General features: G+C 35.9%; 1 protein-coding gene across 2 annotated transcripts; it reads left to right on the top strand.

Moving 5' to 3' along the window:
- Positions 1-364: 364 nt before the first annotated feature.
- LOC140135793 (histamine N-methyltransferase-like) lies at positions 365-20,084 on the top strand. 2 transcript variants are annotated; one of them, XM_072157412.1, is made up of 4 exons: positions 365-584; positions 7,578-7,831; positions 8,076-8,408; positions 9,525-10,450. In XM_072157412.1, the coding sequence occupies exons 2-4, from the start codon at positions 7,615-7,617 to the stop codon at positions 9,875-9,877; spliced, it is 903 nt and encodes a 300-aa protein (XP_072013513.1). In that variant the 5' UTR covers positions 365-584; positions 7,578-7,614; the 3' UTR covers positions 9,878-10,450. The 2 variants fall into 2 exon arrangements, with proteins under 2 accessions (XP_072013513.1, XP_072013514.1); XM_072157413.1 differs by lacking the exons at positions 7,578-7,831; positions 8,076-8,408; positions 9,525-10,450 and adding exons at positions 14,551-14,765; positions 17,432-17,758; positions 18,978-20,084 and having other exon boundaries at positions 370-584.
- Positions 20,085-20,257: the final 173 nt, after the last annotated feature.

Genomic DNA, 20,257 nt, shown 5'->3' on the forward strand with positions numbered 1-20,257 from the left:
GATGATGATGATGATGATGATGATGATGATGATGATGATGATGATGATGATGATGATGATGATGATGATGATGATGATGATGATGATGATGCCTAAAAATACTAAATTAAACTGAATGATAAAAAACCTACCAAATAAACTATCTCACTCACTCAGTTCAACTAAGTAAAAGTGCAACATGCAATTAACTGAAAATAACTACATTTATAGCATATTTTCACTATTTTAATTCCTGCATAATTTCGTAACCATAGTTACCAGCTTCAGATCGTTCAAACTCCCAGGTACTGCGTGACCTGTGCGTGACCGGATAATTTCGACCTGTTCTTTATCTAGGAAAACTGACCTTTGTAACTTAACCATTATACTGTTTTCACAGCAGTTATTTTCACCGTCAATTGTGTTTTTCAAAGACTTGCCAGGGGTCGACTGTCTTGAAAGCGCAGTGCTACTGCTACTGCTGTTAATGCTATTTGTGTAAAGCAGTCCCTGACATCAACAGATTGTCGACATTAACCAAAGGCAGATCAGTGATATTTTACTGTTGGTTTACAGGTTATGTCGGATAGGAATACTCTGTAAAGGTAAGGTATAAAATCTAATCCTGATACTGACAAAAAAAATGGATGCTGTAAATCCCGAACAGTACAAAAAGTAACACAAATGTACCGTGTGCAGGGGTGTACATGCAGTAACGGTGCTTATATTAATATACACTGGTTGTGCTTGTAAGGTGTGCAGTGCTTGCTTTATCACAAAAAAAAAATGTTACATTAAAATTAAAATAACAGCTAGAACTGATCGAAAATGTGTATTTAATGGCGGTATGTAGCATGATGTTGGTCGGCTATATATAGGCCTATGTCATGATGTTTTTTATGTCTGATTCAAATCTTTTGTTTAATTAAGGGCTGGGGTATGAACGTTTGGACAGTATTTATTGTGGGACATTAGAGCACAGCAGACATATCGAATTGCATTCTGAATACGAAGAATGTCATTCTAATATCAAATAATTTTGATTTTTTGAAATTCGCAATTTAATACACATTTTATGGCAAATCATTAAAAATTGATATTTTTAATATTTAACAGTACTTGAAGTAAACTTTATAAATCTGATGATTTATATTTAAAGTGTATGTAGGTGATGAAAAGCCGACGATCAATTGAAAATTTTGACCTTTCGTATTGAAGATATGGATTTTTTCCCAAAACACCAAAAAAATTAGGTCTTTTGGGGAAAAATCCATATCTTCAATATGAAAGGTCAAAATTTTCAATTGACCGTCGGCTTTTCCTCCTTGCTACATACACTTTAAGAATATGTCATTAGATTTATATAATTTACTTCGAGGACTGTTATATATCAAAATTTTGAAAAATATCAAATTTTTATAATTTGTCATAAAATTTGTATTATATTGTGATTTTCAAAAATGAAAATTATTTGATATCAGAAAGACATGCTTCGTATTCAGAATGCAATTGATAGGTCTGAGGTGCTCTCATGTTCCACAAAAATACTGTCGAAACGCAATAAACGCTCATTTTAGATCCCTTAAAGAAACAGTCTGCCGGATACCAAAAATTCACATGGTCCATTTTTTATACATTCCTGAGATTTTAATAATAGATCACATCATGCTTTACTCCCCATTCTAGAAAAATACAGCACTATTTTTTTTGGATTAAGAAAAATATCATCCTGTTTTGCCAAACATTGCTAAATCCTAATCCTTCAGTTATAGTTCTAACTGGCAATAAAAGATTTTAATATTTTTGCAATTTGAGGGAAAATGGTCCAGGTTACGGTTCGCTATCTCTAAGGACCGCTATCTCTAAGGACCGCTATCTCTAAGGTTCGCTATCCCTAAGGTTCGTTATCACTAATTACGAAAAAGGTCCACTATACCTAAGGTTCGATATCTCTAATTTTGAAAAAGGTTCGGTATTCCTAAGGTTCGATATCACTAATTTTAAATAAGGTTCGCTATCTCTAATTTTAAATAAGGTCCGCTATCACTAATTTGGTGAAGGTTCGCTATCTCTAAGGTTCGCTATCACTAATTTAAAATAAGGTCCGCTATCTCTAATTTTAACAATCCCGGTATCCCTAAGGTTCGCTATCTCTAATTTCAAATAAGGTTCGCTATCTCTAAGGTTCGCTATCTCTAAGGTTCGCTATCTCTAAGGTTCGCTATCTCTAATTTCAAACAAGGTTCGCTATCTCTAATTTATAATAAGGTTCGCTATCTCTAATTTTAAATAAGGTAGGCTATAGATAGCGGACCTTATTTGAAATTAGAGATATCGGACCTTATTTAAAATTAGAGATAGCGGACCTTTTTTAAAATTAGAGATAGCGGACCTTTTTTAAAATTAGAGATAGCGGACCTTATTTAAAATTAGAGATAGTGGACCTTATTTAAGATTAGTGATAACGAACCTTAGGTATAGCGCACCCTAATCAAAATTAGTGCGAACCTTAGAGATAGCGAACCTTAATTAATTAGGGATAGCGAACCCTAAACAAAATTAGTGATAGCGAACCTTAGGTATAGCGGACCTTTATTGCAATTAGTGATAACGAACCTTAGAGATAGCGAACCTTCAATAAATTAGTGATAGCGGACCTTATTCAAAATTAGTGATAGCGAACCTTATTTTAAATTAGTGATAGCGAACCTTATTTAAAATTAGTGATATCGAACCTTAGAACTAGCGAACCTTATTCTAAATTAGTGATATCGAACCTTAGAAGTAGCGGACCCTTTTTTAGGTATAGCGAATCCTTTTCTCTAGGCATGATCACACGGGAGCTTACCTCCGTGTTACCGTAACACGGAGGTAGTGCAAGGTCATGACTTAACACAGATACTTGTCCACACGGTCCTTCCTCGTGGTCTTTAACTCTAAGCACTCCGTGTTAGCTGCACGGCTCGGTCTTTGCTTCGTGGTAAATATAGGAATTTACTGGAAGTTATCTCTTAGTTTCAGGGCAATTATGTCCTACACGTGTTTTTTCGCTGTTATTTTCTTCTCCACTCAGTTTCTTTGTCTTTCAAGACACTTATCAGCTCTTCCGTTTCTTCTTTTGACCAGTTTAATGTTGTTGTTTTTTTGTTTTGTTTTCGTTTCTGTGGTGCTTTTTTCATCATGTTCATTCTCGGTGAGAATCAGAGATAAATTATTGTGAATTTATTGCTACAGATATTTAAAATACTGCGAAATTGTAAGTGTTGTATCCATAAGGTCAAGCTTACCCCGGAATCTTGTTCATACGCCGGGCGCTAACACGGAACGATCGCTTCGTGTTAGCGCGCTACCACAGAGATTTCTCTGTGGTAAATCTTCCGTGTTAAGCTTCGAGGTAGTTAACACGATACTTGTTCAGACGGGCGCTAACACGAAGCTACCTTAGAGATAGCTTCGTGTTAGCTTAACACGAACTTACCCCTAAGCCCGTCTGAACACGGCTTCTATTAGAGATAGCGGGATTCTGATCTCCATAGACTTAACACGTTAGTGATAGCGAACCTTAGAGATAGCGAACCTTAGAGATAGCGGTCCTATAGAGATAGCGGGATGTCACCAATGGGTCCAAACATGCAATTATAGTCTTACAATTATAGTCACAAAATTGTAGGACTTGCCACAAGTCTAAGCATTCAAAATCTTGAGTATAGGGTAAGAGTTAGCACATAATTTTAATATTATATAATGTTATTTTGGCTATAAAATAATTAAAAAGATTGGAAAATGTGTTTGAATGCATAACTTGAAATTAGTCTTTGTTCAAGTCTTTGGGCTTTTTTGTCACAGAATGCGAAAAAAGGTCGAAAAACGCCCTAATGTTTTTGGCCCTATTTCCAAAAAATTGACCAAATATCAAAATTTTACTTTCATTGCCCGGGGGGGTCACTCCCATTGTGGCCTGTACACCATCCGCGATAATCAACTTTTGAAAAGCACCCTAAACAAGGATTTAACCCTTGGCTAAAACGACACCCTAAACAGGGATTTCATTCCTAACATCAAATTTCATACCCTAAATTTCATTTCCGCGTATTTAGAAATTGGAATTTTGCTACCCTTTTTTCCAGTTTTTCATGTTTTTGACACCCTAAACGCGATACGCGAGTATCGTGCCTACCCGCGAAAAAACGACCCTTTTTGCGCGTTTTCATTATCGCGGATGGTGTACAGGCCACAATGGGAGTGACCCCCCCCCGGTTTCATTGCCTTTAGGACTAATAAAAATTCCCTTTAAAAGGGAAAGCCAGCCTCAATGTAGAAGAGGTCTTGTAATTAGTTTTGGTCAATGTGAAAGGCATTTTTAGGATCACGCTTACATCTACATGACAGTCCACCAAACCATCAACGATGAGAACATGCACACTGAAACAGCAGAAAACATTAATTCCTAATCTCATGTCAACTCTTTTAATTCATTACATGTACTCCAAATTGTTCTGGTCTGTTTGTTTTGTTGTTGTTGTTGTTGTTGTTGTCGTTGGTTTTTTTTTTTTGTCTTTTCAGCTTTTTACCCACGATATCTCAATTTCCAATTTTGTAATACCAGAACTTACGAACTCAATATCTTCGCTTAGGAATGTCCGATTTCACTGCTTTCGATATATACACTGCCGGTTTGAGTTAACTTACATGTACATTTTATTTTAAAATAACTTAATTAATTCGCAATGTATAGTTTAAGCCTACTATATTATAATAGATAGTGGCCAGCACATTTATAAAGGACTGGTTACTCACTACAATCTTCACTCTTAAACTGTGTTTTTCTGAATGTGCTGATCATGTTGATTGCTAGTCGGAAACTCCTGCGAAGCTATGGACATGGCATCTTACATACTCCATTCTATAACACTCTGCCTAGTGCCTTGTGTGTTTTCTCTTCAATCATTTTGTTGAATGTAATTTTATGAATCAAATAGTTATGTGTCATTTTATTTATAATAAAGAAGTTATTAAATTAATAAAGTAAGACAATTTATTTTTCTATAAGTGCATGTCAAATGGGGTACATTGTTCAATACTATATGCATAAATTATGCCCATATTATAGCTAGGCCCTAAAAACTTTATTTTGCATCGGATTTTTCCTGTTGAAAAGACAAAACTGATGTTTATGATAGCAACCATTTCATCAATAACATTTTGAGTCATTTTTATCCATAAAACGACACAGGATATGATAGATAACTACTTTCACATCAATATGGTCCATATGATCACAGATTGTTGAGAATCTGTGATATGATCCGGGATATGATGAAGATTTTGATTCTATAGATCTGTTATCAACATGATATCACGCTGTTCAGTGGTCAAGGAGTAAGGACCCCGGTCAAGGACACTGATATGACATCATAGGTGATGTCAGATTTTCTTCTGCTGACCATATGATGCTATATATATTAACTATTATTGTTACATTTAGGCCTTTAAACTTTTAAAGTCATAATTAATTAGTTCAAACATAACTTTGGTAATACTCACTCGTTTTCGTTCGTTGAAACGGCAAAACATACTTACTTTTCCTAACAAATCGAATTAAAATATTTTTAAAAAATTTAACCACAAAAAGTAAAAAAAAAAAATCTTTCCAATACCACTAAAATATAATCTCTTGAGTAAACTGACCCCAAACCTGAAACAGGTACCAGCCCCGAATGGGCTGGCGAAAAGGATTAGGATTTAGATATGTTTCATTTGGCAAAACATGATAATATTTTTTAATCCAAAAAAATTAGTGTTTTTTTCTGGAATGGGGAGTAGTGTAAATAATCACATCTTTTGATCATAGATCACATCTTCTTTTTATAATTTTATGGTGTGTTTCAGTATAGATATCCACGCAAACACTTGTAAGGGGGCTGATGCAAAAAGGGGGGCCCTGAAAAATGACCACAAATTTTCCTGGAAAAATTGAGTTTATATGCTTTTCTATGGGGTTGACCCATAATTTTCATGTCAAAAAGGGGGCCCTGAAATTTTCGAGGTCTGTAAAGGGGGACCCGAAAAATATTCGCGATAAATTTTTTTTGCATCAGCCCCCCCCCCCTTACAAATGTTTGTGAACGGTCCCTTATGCCCAAAACATCCGTCGGTTGATTCCGATTTTCCGATTATGCATGATCATGATGAGAGGCCTATGTTCCATATGGCACTGTGTTGTATTCGTTCATAAATACGAAAATGAAGATATTTTTGCCAAGTGAATAAGTCTACACGAACTAAATTTATTTTGTAAACACATTATAGGTTTTCGATGGTATAAAATTCTCAATCTTTTTTTAGAAAAAGGGTGGGGGATGAGGCTAGGCTGTGGAACACGAAAATGAGATGGGATCAAAGCTAGTGTAGAATAATGATTATTCTGCTATCTTTTGTATGAGTTGGGCAAATAAAAAGAGCTCTTATAATATGTTGTTATATTCCCCCTCCTATCGAGGATTCTCTTCACTAGTTTGAGCCCGGCAATTGGAACATTTGACGTATACATACGTATTACATTTGACCTCGGATGACCTCGGATTGATTTTTGTCATGTTCCCCCTCCTATCGAGGATTCTTGTCACTAAGTTTGACCCCAATTGGAACATTTGACCACTATATTACATTTGACCTCGGATTGATTTTTGTCATGTTCCCTCTCCTATCGAGAATTCTCGTCACCAAGTTTGAGCGTAATTGGAACATTTTACCCCTATAGGCCTACCGTAACAATTCGATAGTTAGCATATGCTTTACTATCGAGCGCTTTTGAAAACATGAAATTGTACCGAATTCCGGCGCTCTACCAACTGAGCTAATGGGGTTGAGACACAAATTTGCAGATTTACTTGTTCATATATAGCTCTGTGTATCGATGATTTGCTCAAAACCTTTTACACTTTTGTGGATGGGGCATTTCATGTTTGCATGTTTTAAAAGCGCTCGATAGTAAGCACATATGTTAACTATCGGGTTTTTACGGTATTACATCTGACCTCGAATGACCTCGGATTGAATTTCAAGCACCCCTCATATCGAGGATTACTTCTGATAATATTAATTAGTTCTGAAACAAAGTTTCTTTTTTGACTAATAATTAATCATTGCAAATGGAAGATTTTTGAACGTTAGAATTGCTGAAAAATGGTCACAATATTAATTTCATAATTATAATCATATCTATTGTGTCACCGATGGTAATGAACAACATGAACAATGGATACTGCAAATTCAAAATGATCTACTTTGCTATATAGAGACTTAACTTTTACATTAATCTCAGGAAAAATGTATTGTTTCCGCGTAAAAAAATACTTTGTACACGACTAACCTAAATTGACACAAATTCGTCATGATAGTGAAAATTGATGTTTTAAATTCTCCGCCAAGCCAACTTTATGTACAATGTTTATAGTTTCATTAACATGGCAAATGTGTTTTCAGCATTATAAATCATATTTCAGACTTATTTTGTTGAATGATAAAACTTCCATAATGACTGATTATATTTTAATGAGTCAAATTAGACACTTTTCATAACTAATTAATATTTTCAGTGATAGCGTCCAATCAGAAGAAGCGTCGCGTGAAACCATGACAACGTCAACGACGATCCCTGGTGCTCGATGTATCACAGATGACAACAACCACTATTTTCGAAGCGTCACTACATACGACAACAAAGTTGTCGAGTATACATTCAGCAAAGTGTGGCTTCAAAAGACATTTCCAGAGACAATAGTTGCCAAGCTTCGTGAGAATTTTCCAGATGTGAAACAACTTCGTATGTTGAATGTCGGCAGCGGAAATGGTGAGTAGATTGTTTTGTTCGCATGTTTCCTTGCTTATTTTTATTTATTTACATTTTGTTTGTTGTTTGGTTGTTGCTGTTGTTCGTTCGTTCTTTTATTCTTTTTTCATCTCTTACCTTTCATTTGCATTTTCGTAATTGTTTTTGAATGTCGTTACAGGCAGTCTCATAGTTCTCAATTCAGTTCAATTCAATTTTACTTTATCGTCAACGCTTGTGACGTATCTAATTTCATTCTAAACAGGTGAAATCGACTGTACCATGCTGAAACACATACGCGCCAAATTCGAATCTATCGATAATCACGTGGTGGAGCCAAGTGGTGATATGCTCTCAGAATACAAATCTCGGGTGAATAATTTTACCACATGCAACCAACTAGCAGACGTGTCGTGTACATGGAATCACCAAGGTTTGGATGAATATATGACGTCGCCTGCTGGGTCAGAAAGCGGGAAGTTTCATCTGATAAGCGCCATGCATTCCCTGTATTATGTAAAGAACCAAGGAGCTTCCATAGATTATCTGCACGACAAGCTAGCAGAAGGTGGCTTACTTATTATCATGATGCAAGATGGTGAGTACTAGAGACTTTAGGAATATGCTATCCCTTAGAGAGTCAATTTTTAGATTTTAGATTTGATACCCCTAGTGGGAGTCTCGAGACTATAAGGGCCGATAGTCTCGCCTTCTTCGGATTGAGCATGATGGGTACCAGACCAGAATCTAAGTACACCCCACCCCAATCCAGGACAAACCCTGAAAACGCCCGATCATAACAAATCTGGTCTCAAATTGTTTATCATGTAAAAATAAATCAAATTATGAATGGTTTGCATTGTCTAGAATGCTTCGTTGCTGAATAAAGCAAGTCAAGTAAAACTCCATTGAACTCTATAGGCTTACGTATTGTGTGGTGTCTATTCTAACGACTCGGAGGTAGGCTATTCTAGAGAGTGCAAACCACTCCATATTTTACATGATGAACAATGTGAGTCTTGAGACCTTGCTTACTTGCTTATGTCGACTCTTGTAGTCGGACTCCCATAATGGCTCTCCAAACTGCTCTGGCTAGCATACAATTTTTGATGTCTGGGCCTGTTAATCCCGTATCATCTGCCAACATCTTGATATAATCCTTCTTGGGTGGACCTCTTGTTCTCTTTCCATGTTTGGGCTGCCACATATAAGAACGATTGAAGCTGCTTCCTCTTCGCTTCTTGCACAGTGCCCTGCAAACTTTAACCTTCTAATCCTGAGCCTGTCAGAGATTGGTAACAGATTCCCATATAGTTCTTTGTTGGTGGTGTGAGTTTGCCATGAGATATCTAGTGCCTTCAGCAAGAGACGGGTATAGCAGCCATCCAAAGCTTTTCTCATTTTGGTTGTTATTGTCCATGTTAGTACCGATTTTACAGTGGTGGTAAATAACTGGTCTTGAGACCATGCAGTTTTGTTAAATATTAGAGCAGTTTTCATTTATTGGCATTTGTGGACCGCATCTACTTCCACTGGACATGGAAAACCTAATCTTCTAGTCGAGTCGTTTTTGTACACGAAATACAGGAAGTTACACATTTTGTTAAATATTAAAATATTTTCAATTTATGGTATTGCAGATTCTGGAAAGAAGCCATTGTTATACGTTTTGTTCCTGTAACAGTTTCAATTATAACTTCTCTCATCCATACAGAAAACTGTGGCTACCTGAAAATCCTTCGCCGCTATCCTCTTTACAACGGAGCCAATGCTCTTCTTGCTGCGTTACCTAACATCTTAACTCACCTTAAAGATCAGAAAATCCATTATGACCAAGAACTTCTAACAGCATCGTGTGACGTCACTTCCTGTTACCAAGCCACTGAAGAAGGAAGTTATATTGTTGACTTTCTGTCTCATATAATGAATTTTGAAAAAGTTGCACCTAGTGACTTGCAAAAGGAATTTTTGGAATATGTACGGAGTGCCGATTGCGCCAGAGTTGATGGGGAGAAAGTGCTTCTGAATTCGGATGAGACTGCATTGACCATTGAACGCAAAATTTGAACTTGAACATTGTTTTGTTTTAGCAGAAGTAAAATTTTTTGAAGAACAAAAACTAGCGTAGACTATTAAATGAAGTATGTTGTTAATAGTTATTAGCTTTTGCAAGAAAAGTATATATATTTTACATTTTATACCGAATGCAGCTCTTGATATTCACATGAAATGCTTAAGAATGATTAGTGAAAGTCTATGTATCCAAATAGGCGACAATACTTTTGCACACACTGTTTTTGTATTCATGTTAAAAATAGCTACCCAGCAAACACAAAATGTTTTCGACAGCATTCGTAAATGGTTAGAAAAGGTTGCCAGAAAACGTTTTAAATGTCGGGTTATATAAAGGGTATATAAAGGTATAAAACATTTTTATAATATTCAAAAACATTTTTTGATAACTAACTACAAATATTCTTACAAAATATTATTTAAGTGTTGGCAAAATATTGGGCAAAAAATGTTTGCTTTTTTATAACCTTTATATAACCCGACATTTATTGTTATTAAACGTTTTTACCAGAACCAAAACCCAAAAAATATAACCTTAGCATTAGTTAAAACTATTATTCGTTGGCATAACGTATTGTATTAGAAAGAAAAAGAGCAAGGTACACCAACCAACACAAAACCAACAAATGTAGGCATAGAAGTATTAAGTTCGATATTCAAAAAGTACCAGTTCCAAGGCTCACAAAAGTGCTAAACCTACAAAAACAAGAAGGATCAATGGGAATACAAAATTAAAAGGACACCAGATCAAGTGATGAAAATCATTGTGCACATAAACAGACTCGGTAAACCAAACAACCAATGTAGGTACAAAAACGGGCAAAGTTCGATGGCCAAAAATGGCTAATTTCAGAGCCAACAGAAGTGTCAGCAAAACAGTACAAAAGTACACTGGCGCAGACAAACAAAACCAAACAGACAAAAACATTGTTTTGTATAGAGAAATAACATGTTTTTATTTTATGTATAAAAGCTTTTGTATTCACTTAAAACATTATAAAGAAATAACATTGTAATACTTTAGCATATTGAATTGCTTGTTTTATGTGCTTCAGCGATGTTGAGAAGATGGGACTAATTGCGCCAGAATTGCTAAGACACTAAAAAATTCAATTGCAGAGCTGTTATTGGGCCCGTTATTGAGACAGTGCTGCTTGTAGTCTTCAGCTGCTTAAAACAGTATTGCCATTGCTTCATTATTATATTGAATTAAAGATCCATTCAGTGATCCTGGCGAAAGTGTTTAAAAAATTTAATTGTTTATAAAGTGCATATACTGCTAAAAGTGAAGGATATGGCATTAAAATGGTATTTTTGAAATGAAAAATTTGGCAAAAAATGTGGAAAACGGTAGTATTGTAAAAGTTGAAGCCTGAATTTTGATAATTTTACGATCCTCCAGATTTAATCATTTTAATACACTCCAAAATCCTCCATCCTCCAGATGCATATGCAAATCACTGAATAGGCCTTTACGGGTACACGAGGTATTAGCCTATTGGTCGAAGCAGCCAAAAACTCGATTTTCATATAAATCAATATAATATTATTGAAAATTAACACTTTGATTCTTGAAGATATTCATCAGGACTGTTCATAGTAGATTGTTATTTGCAAATTCATACAACTAGTCCAATAAAATTCCACTTACATGCAGACGTTTCGTAAACTACCAGTTTACTTTTTCGATGCTATTGTTGCAATGACGATCTGTGTACAGCTGATGTTTTCTGCTGCTTAGCAACGGAGTTGCCAGTTGATTTTCCTTCAGAAATCAGATCGTCAAATACGTGACTTAAGTTGTATTGCCCCTCGTCTCTGTTCATGGTGTTGCCCTGCTTCCTAATGGTGATTGCCGCCTTGATCCACCTCTTGTACCTATTACTCTCTTTGCCTACGATCCTAGCCTCCTCCCAGTCGATGACATGATTATTTTCTACCACATGATCTGTAATGGCAGATTTATGGACGACTGATAGGGAAGCCTTTCTGGTGGCTCTGCTTTTTATGTTATCACCAATTTTCTCTGCCTCCGTTTTGTGTTCATCCAATCGCTTTCCGAACTTCCTACCCGTCTCCCCGATATATGACAAATCACAATTTCTGCATGGAATTGAATAGATGACGTCTGTTGAGTTATGCGGCTTCCGTTTGTCCTTGGGATGGACCAAGGAGTTACGCAAAGTACAATGTGGTTTCATTCGATATTATACGATTTACACACCCTGGAGATAAGTTCCGACACGCCCTCCACGTAAGGGATGACAACCAACCCTTTTGACTTTGTAGCCTCTCTTTTTTTTTTGGTCCTTTCTTTCATAGGCTTACGCTTAGCCATCTGATTTTTAACTTTCTCAACACTCCATGCTGGATAGCCACATTTTTGGAGGGCGTCTTTGAGGTGTTTCTCCTCTTCTGCTTTGTCTTGATCTTCGGTGATAAGTTTGTTATTTCTGTCTAAAAACATCAGCTTTACACTGATCGTCATTGCAACAATAGCATCGAAAAAGTAAACTGGTAGTTTACGTAACGTCTGCATGTAAGTGGAATTTTATTGGACTAGTTGTATGAATAGCTATGAATTTAATAACAATAACACTTTGATGTTTTGCGAAATTTAATTCTACAAATCATATCATTAATTGTACTTTGAAAACTTGCTTGATTTATTGTTGTTAATGAGTTAAACGTTTTACGAAAGTGTTGCCCTCTTAACATAAGTCAAGAACCACCGGACCTACAAAAGTACTAGCCTGAATCCTTCCAGGCCCAGAATTGCGGCGCCTTTTATTACCCACAATCCTTTACGTTGCCTTATTCAGGCAGCGCAACCCGATGACCGTGCGTAGATGTTGAAAGGACTGGAGGATTTAGTCTACAAAAGTGCTATCTGCTGTTAACTACCAAATCGCAACAGTTTAAAATAGTTGCTATCCTCAAGTCATTCATCTACTTGAGAATGGTTAATTTGCTGTAATATAATCTTAATCATTCAATTACTTCATGGTATTTTAAACCATTAAATTGCTTCAGAATTGTTCAATCATTGAAATGTTATTATTTAAACAATCAACTACTTTTGAAATGTTAATTTCTAAAGCATTTTAAAGCATTTAAAAATTGCTTCAGAAAAGATATTCTTTTAAATATTTTATTGCTTAAGAAACAAGACTGATGCTCAGCATATTTTAAACACAACATACAATTGCTTAGCTTAATCTTTTTATTTTCTAATTTTCAATGACTAATTTAGTACTGTTATTTGAAACCATTAAACTACTTCAGAAATTATATTTGTTACCAGGGAAGTGCAAGGAGACTCTTTGTACTTCCCTGGTAAAACTGTCATTTACAGAAATGTTATTTGGAATTGGAACTGAGTGTAATTGTTTCTATTTGTTGATAATAAACAGACTGGGAAAACTGCACGAAATTGGTAAGATACTCTTGTTTTGTTTTGATTTGTTTTATTGTTGTTTGTTTGAATTGTACATAATGCAATACACGTGTTGTTCTTTAAAGCCCTATTCAGAGATTTGCTCATTCAGAAAATCGTATTATTATTATTTTTTTGCATTATGTGTAGCCTGCAAGTGATATACGCCAAACATACAACAGCTTTAAAATGGGTTAAGCGAGTTGCTGCTTCGGTGTACATTGCATTGTGGGTAATGACTATGCAATTAAGAATCTTAAATGGTTAATGCTTTCAGATATCACGTGACGTGATTAAGCTTTCAGCATTAATTAAACATGTTTTTAATTTAGAGAGTGACATCTTATCCCGGCAGAGAAGTGTACATCCATTATACTGAAAACGTCTTCTGTCGAATGACGCACCATGAATTATCAGAGGGTTTGAGTCGTCCCTCTTGTATAAAACAGTTATGTTACAAATTATTACTAAATTTATGTCCTTTTATGCAAGCATCACTCTGCATCCTGGACCCACCCTCCTCAGAGGTCACCAAATATAGACGTCTATTAGACGCCTAAGCCTGACCCTGACCTATTTGTTGTTGTAGTGAAGTCCTGACGTTCTTTGTTCTTCATTGGGTGAAGCTTTACCTATTACAAATCATGAAAGGTGTGAAGCTTTGACTAGTAATTTGTGTTTTCTGGTGATGTGACATCGTATCCACTACCTGTCGCCATGCTTCCTATAAATCCCCAATGATAGTTGGTTCACAAAAGTGAAGCCTCACCTATGGAAATATTTCAAAGGGTGAAGCCTGGACTAACACATTTGCTGATAAGAGTGATGCTCTGCCTTTGCTTTTTGTAAAGTATGTGAAGTGATGGTGAAATCCTGACGTTACAAATAATTGGCTCAGGTGAAGAAAGGTGATGACCTGAGGAGGGTGGGTCCAGGCTGCAGAGTGACACCTGCATTACCGGTAGCATCTCTAAAGTTTACTACGTCTGAACTAGCATGAACTGCATTTACTAAATACGTTATACCAGAAAACGTGGATATTGAAGTACAAAGTGACTTAGCTTTGCCATTTTAAGAACAGACTCAAGTCGACAATGGAAAGAAAGAAATCTGCACGTGTGATGAAAAGAAGTATCACAAATCCAAGGAGCAATAATGCACACTATAATCTACGAAAACGTAGATACTCGTTTTCTAATCGTTATATCACACATACTTTTCTCTCCGTCAGGAGCGGGAACAGGAGCATGGATTCCCAGCCCAAATTCGCGTGTCTGACTGACGACTTAGACCGGTATAACACTGCCTTTGAGACGTATGAAAGACAAGCAGTAAGTCACGGGTTCAAAGCATGGATAAATCAATGTCTTCCAGATGTTGCAGCAGAGTTGAAGAAAACATTCCCTTCTGACGAGGTCAGGATGTTAAGTGTTGGTGGCGGCACAGGTACGTGGGTTTTTAAGTAATAACCGGGAGCAATATAACTATGACTTTGATATCATAGTGTCTTTATATAGTCTCTGATTTTAGAAGCGTATTAAAATACATTCCCCCCCCCCAAACCTGAAAAATTAAGATCTTTTTTTTTTTTTTTTTTGGGGAATCTATATCTTCATTATGAAAGGTCAACATTTTCAATTGATCGTCGGCTTTTCATTCCAGCTACATATACACTTAAGGTTCATATTATTAGATTTACACAATTTACTTCAAGGGCTGTTTTAAAATTTCAAAAATATCAATTTTTAATCATTTGCCATAAAATATGTATTATATCGCGAATTTGAAAAAAAGCTAAATTATTTGATATCAGAAGGGCATTCCTCGTTTTAAAAATGCAATTCGATATCTGAGGGGCTCTCAGGTCACACAAAAAATACGTGAAAACGTCGCTATCTAAGCACTTATGGGTCACTCCATATCAAATCAAGGAGGCGCCCCACCTGACCCCCTCAGATTTGCTTTATATTTTAGTCATATGTTGTACCTGTAAAAATATTAAAAACCTGCAAATTTGAGGTCTGTAGCTCTTACGGATTTTCTGTGGCAGCCATTTAAAGTTGGAGTAGGGGGTCTAAATTTGGACCCAAAAGTTGCCCTTTAAATAAATTTCATCTTTGGGCGTTTGTGCCTTCTTTATAAAAAGAAAGAGAGGTCTGAAACTTTGCATACACACTAACTGCATGCCCATTTTGTCAAAAATAAAAAATAAAAAATTCTGTAATTGCGCGTTGTGTCACGGGCTCATTAAATATGCAAGAAAAAAATGTAATGTTTTGTAAACTGGCAAGTTTAGCCCCCTAAATTCACATTTTTGTCAGATTAATTATTTTTGTTGTCACCGATGCTATATATAGGATAAATACAATGCATACCCAAAAATTGGGGTCACAACTCATTTACATTTCGAACAGCGCCCTCACGAAGATGGAATTTATTGCACATTCAACATTTTCAGGGGGCCCAAAGTCGATGTGGTCCACCTTCAAAGTTTATAAAACATCACTTTTATATAACTACAAGTCTTAAATTACAACTTTGCTAAGTCCCAGTAATTGTATAGGTTGACTTCATATAAAATGACAAGCCCAAAGTTAACCATTTTCTTATGATTGCATGTAGTGCAAAAAGGGTGCAAATGTGCCGAATTCGGAAGGTTGAAAGTCAAATTGACCCCAATATTGAAAATAAAATGGAAATAAAAGTAAATAGGGCCAATAACTATGCATCTAGTCATTTATTTTCAATATTGTGGCCATTTTGACTTTTAAACCTTCCGAATTCGGCACATTTGCAGTACATGCAATCATAAGAAAACGGTCAACTTTAGGCTTGTCGTTTTATATGAAGTCAATCTATAAAATTAATGGGATTGAGCAAAGTTGCAATTTAAGACTAGTAGTCATATAAAAGTGATGTTTTATAAATTTTGAAGGTTGACCACATCGACTTTGGGCCCCATGAAAATGTTGAATTTGCAATAAATTTCATCTTCGTGAGGGCGCTGTTCGAAATGTAAATGAGTTGTGACCCCAATTTTTTGGGTATGCATTGTATTTATCCTATATATAGCATCGGTGACAAAAAAAATTAATCTGACAAAAAATGTGAATTTAAGGGGCTAAACTTGCCAGTTTACAAAACATCTTCGTGAGGGCGCTGCACTCCAACTTTAAATGGCTACCATAGAAAATCTGTATATATTGAAAACGAAATGGAAATACAAGTAAATAGGGCCAATAACTACTCATCTAATCATTTATTTTTAATATTGTGGCCAATTTGACTTTCAAGCCTTCCGAATTCGGCACATTTGCACTACATGCAATCATAAGAAAATGGTCAACTTTGGGCTTGTCATTTTATATGAAGTCAACCTATACAATTACTGGGACTTAGCAAAGTTGTAATTTAAGACTAGTAGTTATATAAAAGTGATGTTTTATAAATTTTGAAGGTGGACCACATCGACTTTGGGCCCCTGAAAATGTTGAATTTGCAATAAATTTCATCTTCGTGAGGGCGCTGTTCGAAATATAAATGAGTTGTGACCCCAATTTTTGGGTATGCATTGTATTTATCCTATATATAGCATCGGTGACAACAAAAATAATTAATCTGACAAAAAATGTGAATTTAGGGGCTAAACTTGCCAGTTTACAAAACATTACATTTTTCTTGCATATTTAATGACCCCGTGACACAACGCGCAATTACAGATTTGTTATATTTTTTATTTTTTTTTTTTTTTTGCATGCAGTTAGTGTGTATGCAAAGTTTCAGACCTCTCTTTCTTTTTTTATAAAGAAGGCACAGACTCCCAAAGATGAAATTTATTTAAGGGTAACTTTTGGGTCCAAATTTAGACCTCCCTACTCCAACTTTAAATGCCTGCCAAAGAAAATCCGTAAGAGCTACAGACCTCAAATTTGCAGGTTTTTAATATTTGTACAGGTACAACATATGACTAAAATATAAAGCAAATCTGAGGGGGTCAGGTGGGGCGCCTCCTTGATTTGATATGGAGTGACCCTTATAGTAAACCCAGCCAATAATTTCTATGAGTGTATCTCCTTTAAGAAGAGTCTGTTCCTCTTTCTTATACTTTCCAGGGAGACTAGACAGCAAGATTGTCCGTCAATTTCTACCTCATTTTTCTAAAATCACCAACACCGTGATAGACCCCAGCAAGGAAGCCATATCCACGTATCAAACAATGGTAGCCGATTCGAACAACCAGTTATCAGGAATTACTTACGATTGGAATACTATGACACTAGATGAGTTTAAAGCTAACCAGGAATCGAACCCGGCACGCAAGTTTCATTTTATCAGCGCTGTTCACTCATTGTATTATCCGGATGACCCTCAGATGGCTGTGAGTTATTTGTACGATCTGTTAGAGGATGGCGGCAAGTTGTTGATAGTTATGCAGGATGGTAAGAATTATAAGCTACTATATGCCTGCCTGGTTAGCAAATTAATCAGTCATGATGCAGTCATGTCTACAATAGAATTCATCTCGACCTTTGCAGGACTTAAACCCCATTAAATGCTATTAAACCAAGATAACACTCATTGAAACAGCTCAACTAATTAAATCGGATCTTCTCTGGTTGTGCACATGTGTCTGTTTTATATGTGCGATATCGCTTTGAGGTGCTATAATACAGCTTCAGTTGGGTAACTGATTATAAAGGAAACAATGGTATGTGGACCTTTGTTCACGAAATGAGACAATGGCCTGCTTTTTGTTAACCAGCATTCTTGAAAATGAGCAACATAATGATTGTTGACTTAACACGGTTTGGAAATAATTTCTTCATATTTTTGGTGTTATCTGTCGTTCCTAAAACACAAAAGTGCGACTATTTCCAAACACCTAAATTAGCTAAAAATTTAGGACACAAAATGATGTTACAAAACTATATTTTCTAGAATTTCATAGAATAGTTTAAATGTAGCTTGTACCGGTTTTTTTGTGGCATCCTTCAGAACGGAGCGGTCCGTTACCAATATAGCTCAATATTTTCGGTCAAATCTCCATTCAATTAACACGGGGAGTTGGCTAGCTATGAGCTAGCTATGCTTTGCCCTCACTCATATTCTACGAAAGTGCGACTATTTCTGAACATCTAACCTAGCTGTAATTTTAGGTCATGTTAGAGAAACATATTTGCTAGAAGTTTGGAGAATAGTTTAAATATTGGCCGGTTATTTTTCACACAGTGATGTTAACTAGGCAAATGCAATATACTTCTAACATACACTATTTGTAAAGGTCGCGCGTCAATGGTGAGAGCACTGTGTATTGTGTATAGGAAAACGGACAGTAACTGCAGTATGTGACAATGTTATCTCTGAATTTGAGAGGTGCTAATTGATGTTTTGATGGTATTGCATCAATAAGCACCTGAAAATTCAGAGATGTCACTTGTCACTGATTAATTTGATAACCACGCAGGTTTGGTTCACCCCAGACGAACTGCTATGACGGGCCTTCCTCTTTAAGTGACAAGTTCAGTGTAATCAGCTGAATGGAAGGGCAATGATAAAGTGAAACGCTCGTTATTGTAATTACGAATTGGTTTCTGTTCGTGGCCATGAAGAACCTACATTATTTGCTTATAAATTCCGATATCATTGTTTTATTTGCAGAGGACAGCGGGATAGAACGAATCGTTCGAAAATTTGATCTTTTTGATGACGCGACTAACCAGGTAGACGCTTTCGCAGCCGTCCGAAATCAACTAAAACAACTCCACATCGATTACGAAAAACACATGCTACCTGCTTCATATGACGTCACACCTTGTTACCAAGACACGGAAGAAGGGGGTTTGCTATTGGACTTTATATCTCATGCAGCAAATTTCAAACAGACCGTGTCCAATCAGATTCAACATGATTTGTTAGAGTACATGAGGAGTGAAGAATGTTCGAAGGTCAAAGGTGAACAAGTTCTGTTGGACGCTTTAGAAGTTGCTTTAATCGTCACAAAATAAAATAATAACATGAATTTATAAACGCATGTGACGATTATTTAACTTTGCAGTTACCACGGTTACTATTTTTATAATAATACAGATTTGTGGCGCCATCGCTTTTCAGGAAAATTGTGGTGATTTTGGTGATCTAGTATTTAGTGGCCTCTTATGTTCGATTTTACATAAGTGATATTTTACAAATGTGTAATTATTCAAGCTCGAACAAAAGCCTTAATTTTAGACTTTTATATTATATATTTTTGGTAGAAAAAGTAATGTAAATGGTAAATTTTTCATCGCCTTGTTCAATGTTCATGTAAAGTTTCTATTGTCTTGTTCAATTGTATAATTATGTACATTATGGTTACCTCTTTTAACGTTGCCTTTTTAGTTTTAACTATAGTTGCATTAAACTACAATTGACACTGTAAGGCAAATGAAAGTCGCTTCCTTCCTTGGTTCCCGTTTGCTTACACAACTTGTCTGTTATTGCCAAAAGTATTATTTGAATGACAACTCAAGTTTTCAAAAACTCAAATTCTCAAACGAATATACCGATTATTAACAATTCTATATGCACAGTGCACAAAAACCGTTTTGGTGAAATTGTTACCTATACGGTATACCAATAACCTCTGTAATTACGAGGGTTCAATAATGAATAATGAAGTAGTCACCGGTTCCCTAAATCCAAATGTATGAAAAGAGAATGAATTAACTTTCACTACACACTTAAAAATATGGGGTCAAATATGCACCGACTAAAAATAAATGACCCTGTTCAAATAGTGTTCATTGCAAACAACCACTTTTGGGGTTCTTTTTGGCTCCGTACGGGGTCAAATTTGACTACAAAAGTGGTTGTTTGCAATGAAACGGGGTCAATTTATTTTTAGTCGGTTCATACTTGACCCCGTGCCTGAACAAAAAAATATTTTGGATGGAGTAAAT

Source organism: Amphiura filiformis, chromosome 16 (genome assembly GCF_039555335.1).
Source record: "Amphiura filiformis chromosome 16, Afil_fr2py, whole genome shotgun sequence".
NCBI lineage: Eukaryota > Metazoa > Echinodermata > Ophiuroidea > Amphilepidida > Amphiuridae > Amphiura > Amphiura filiformis.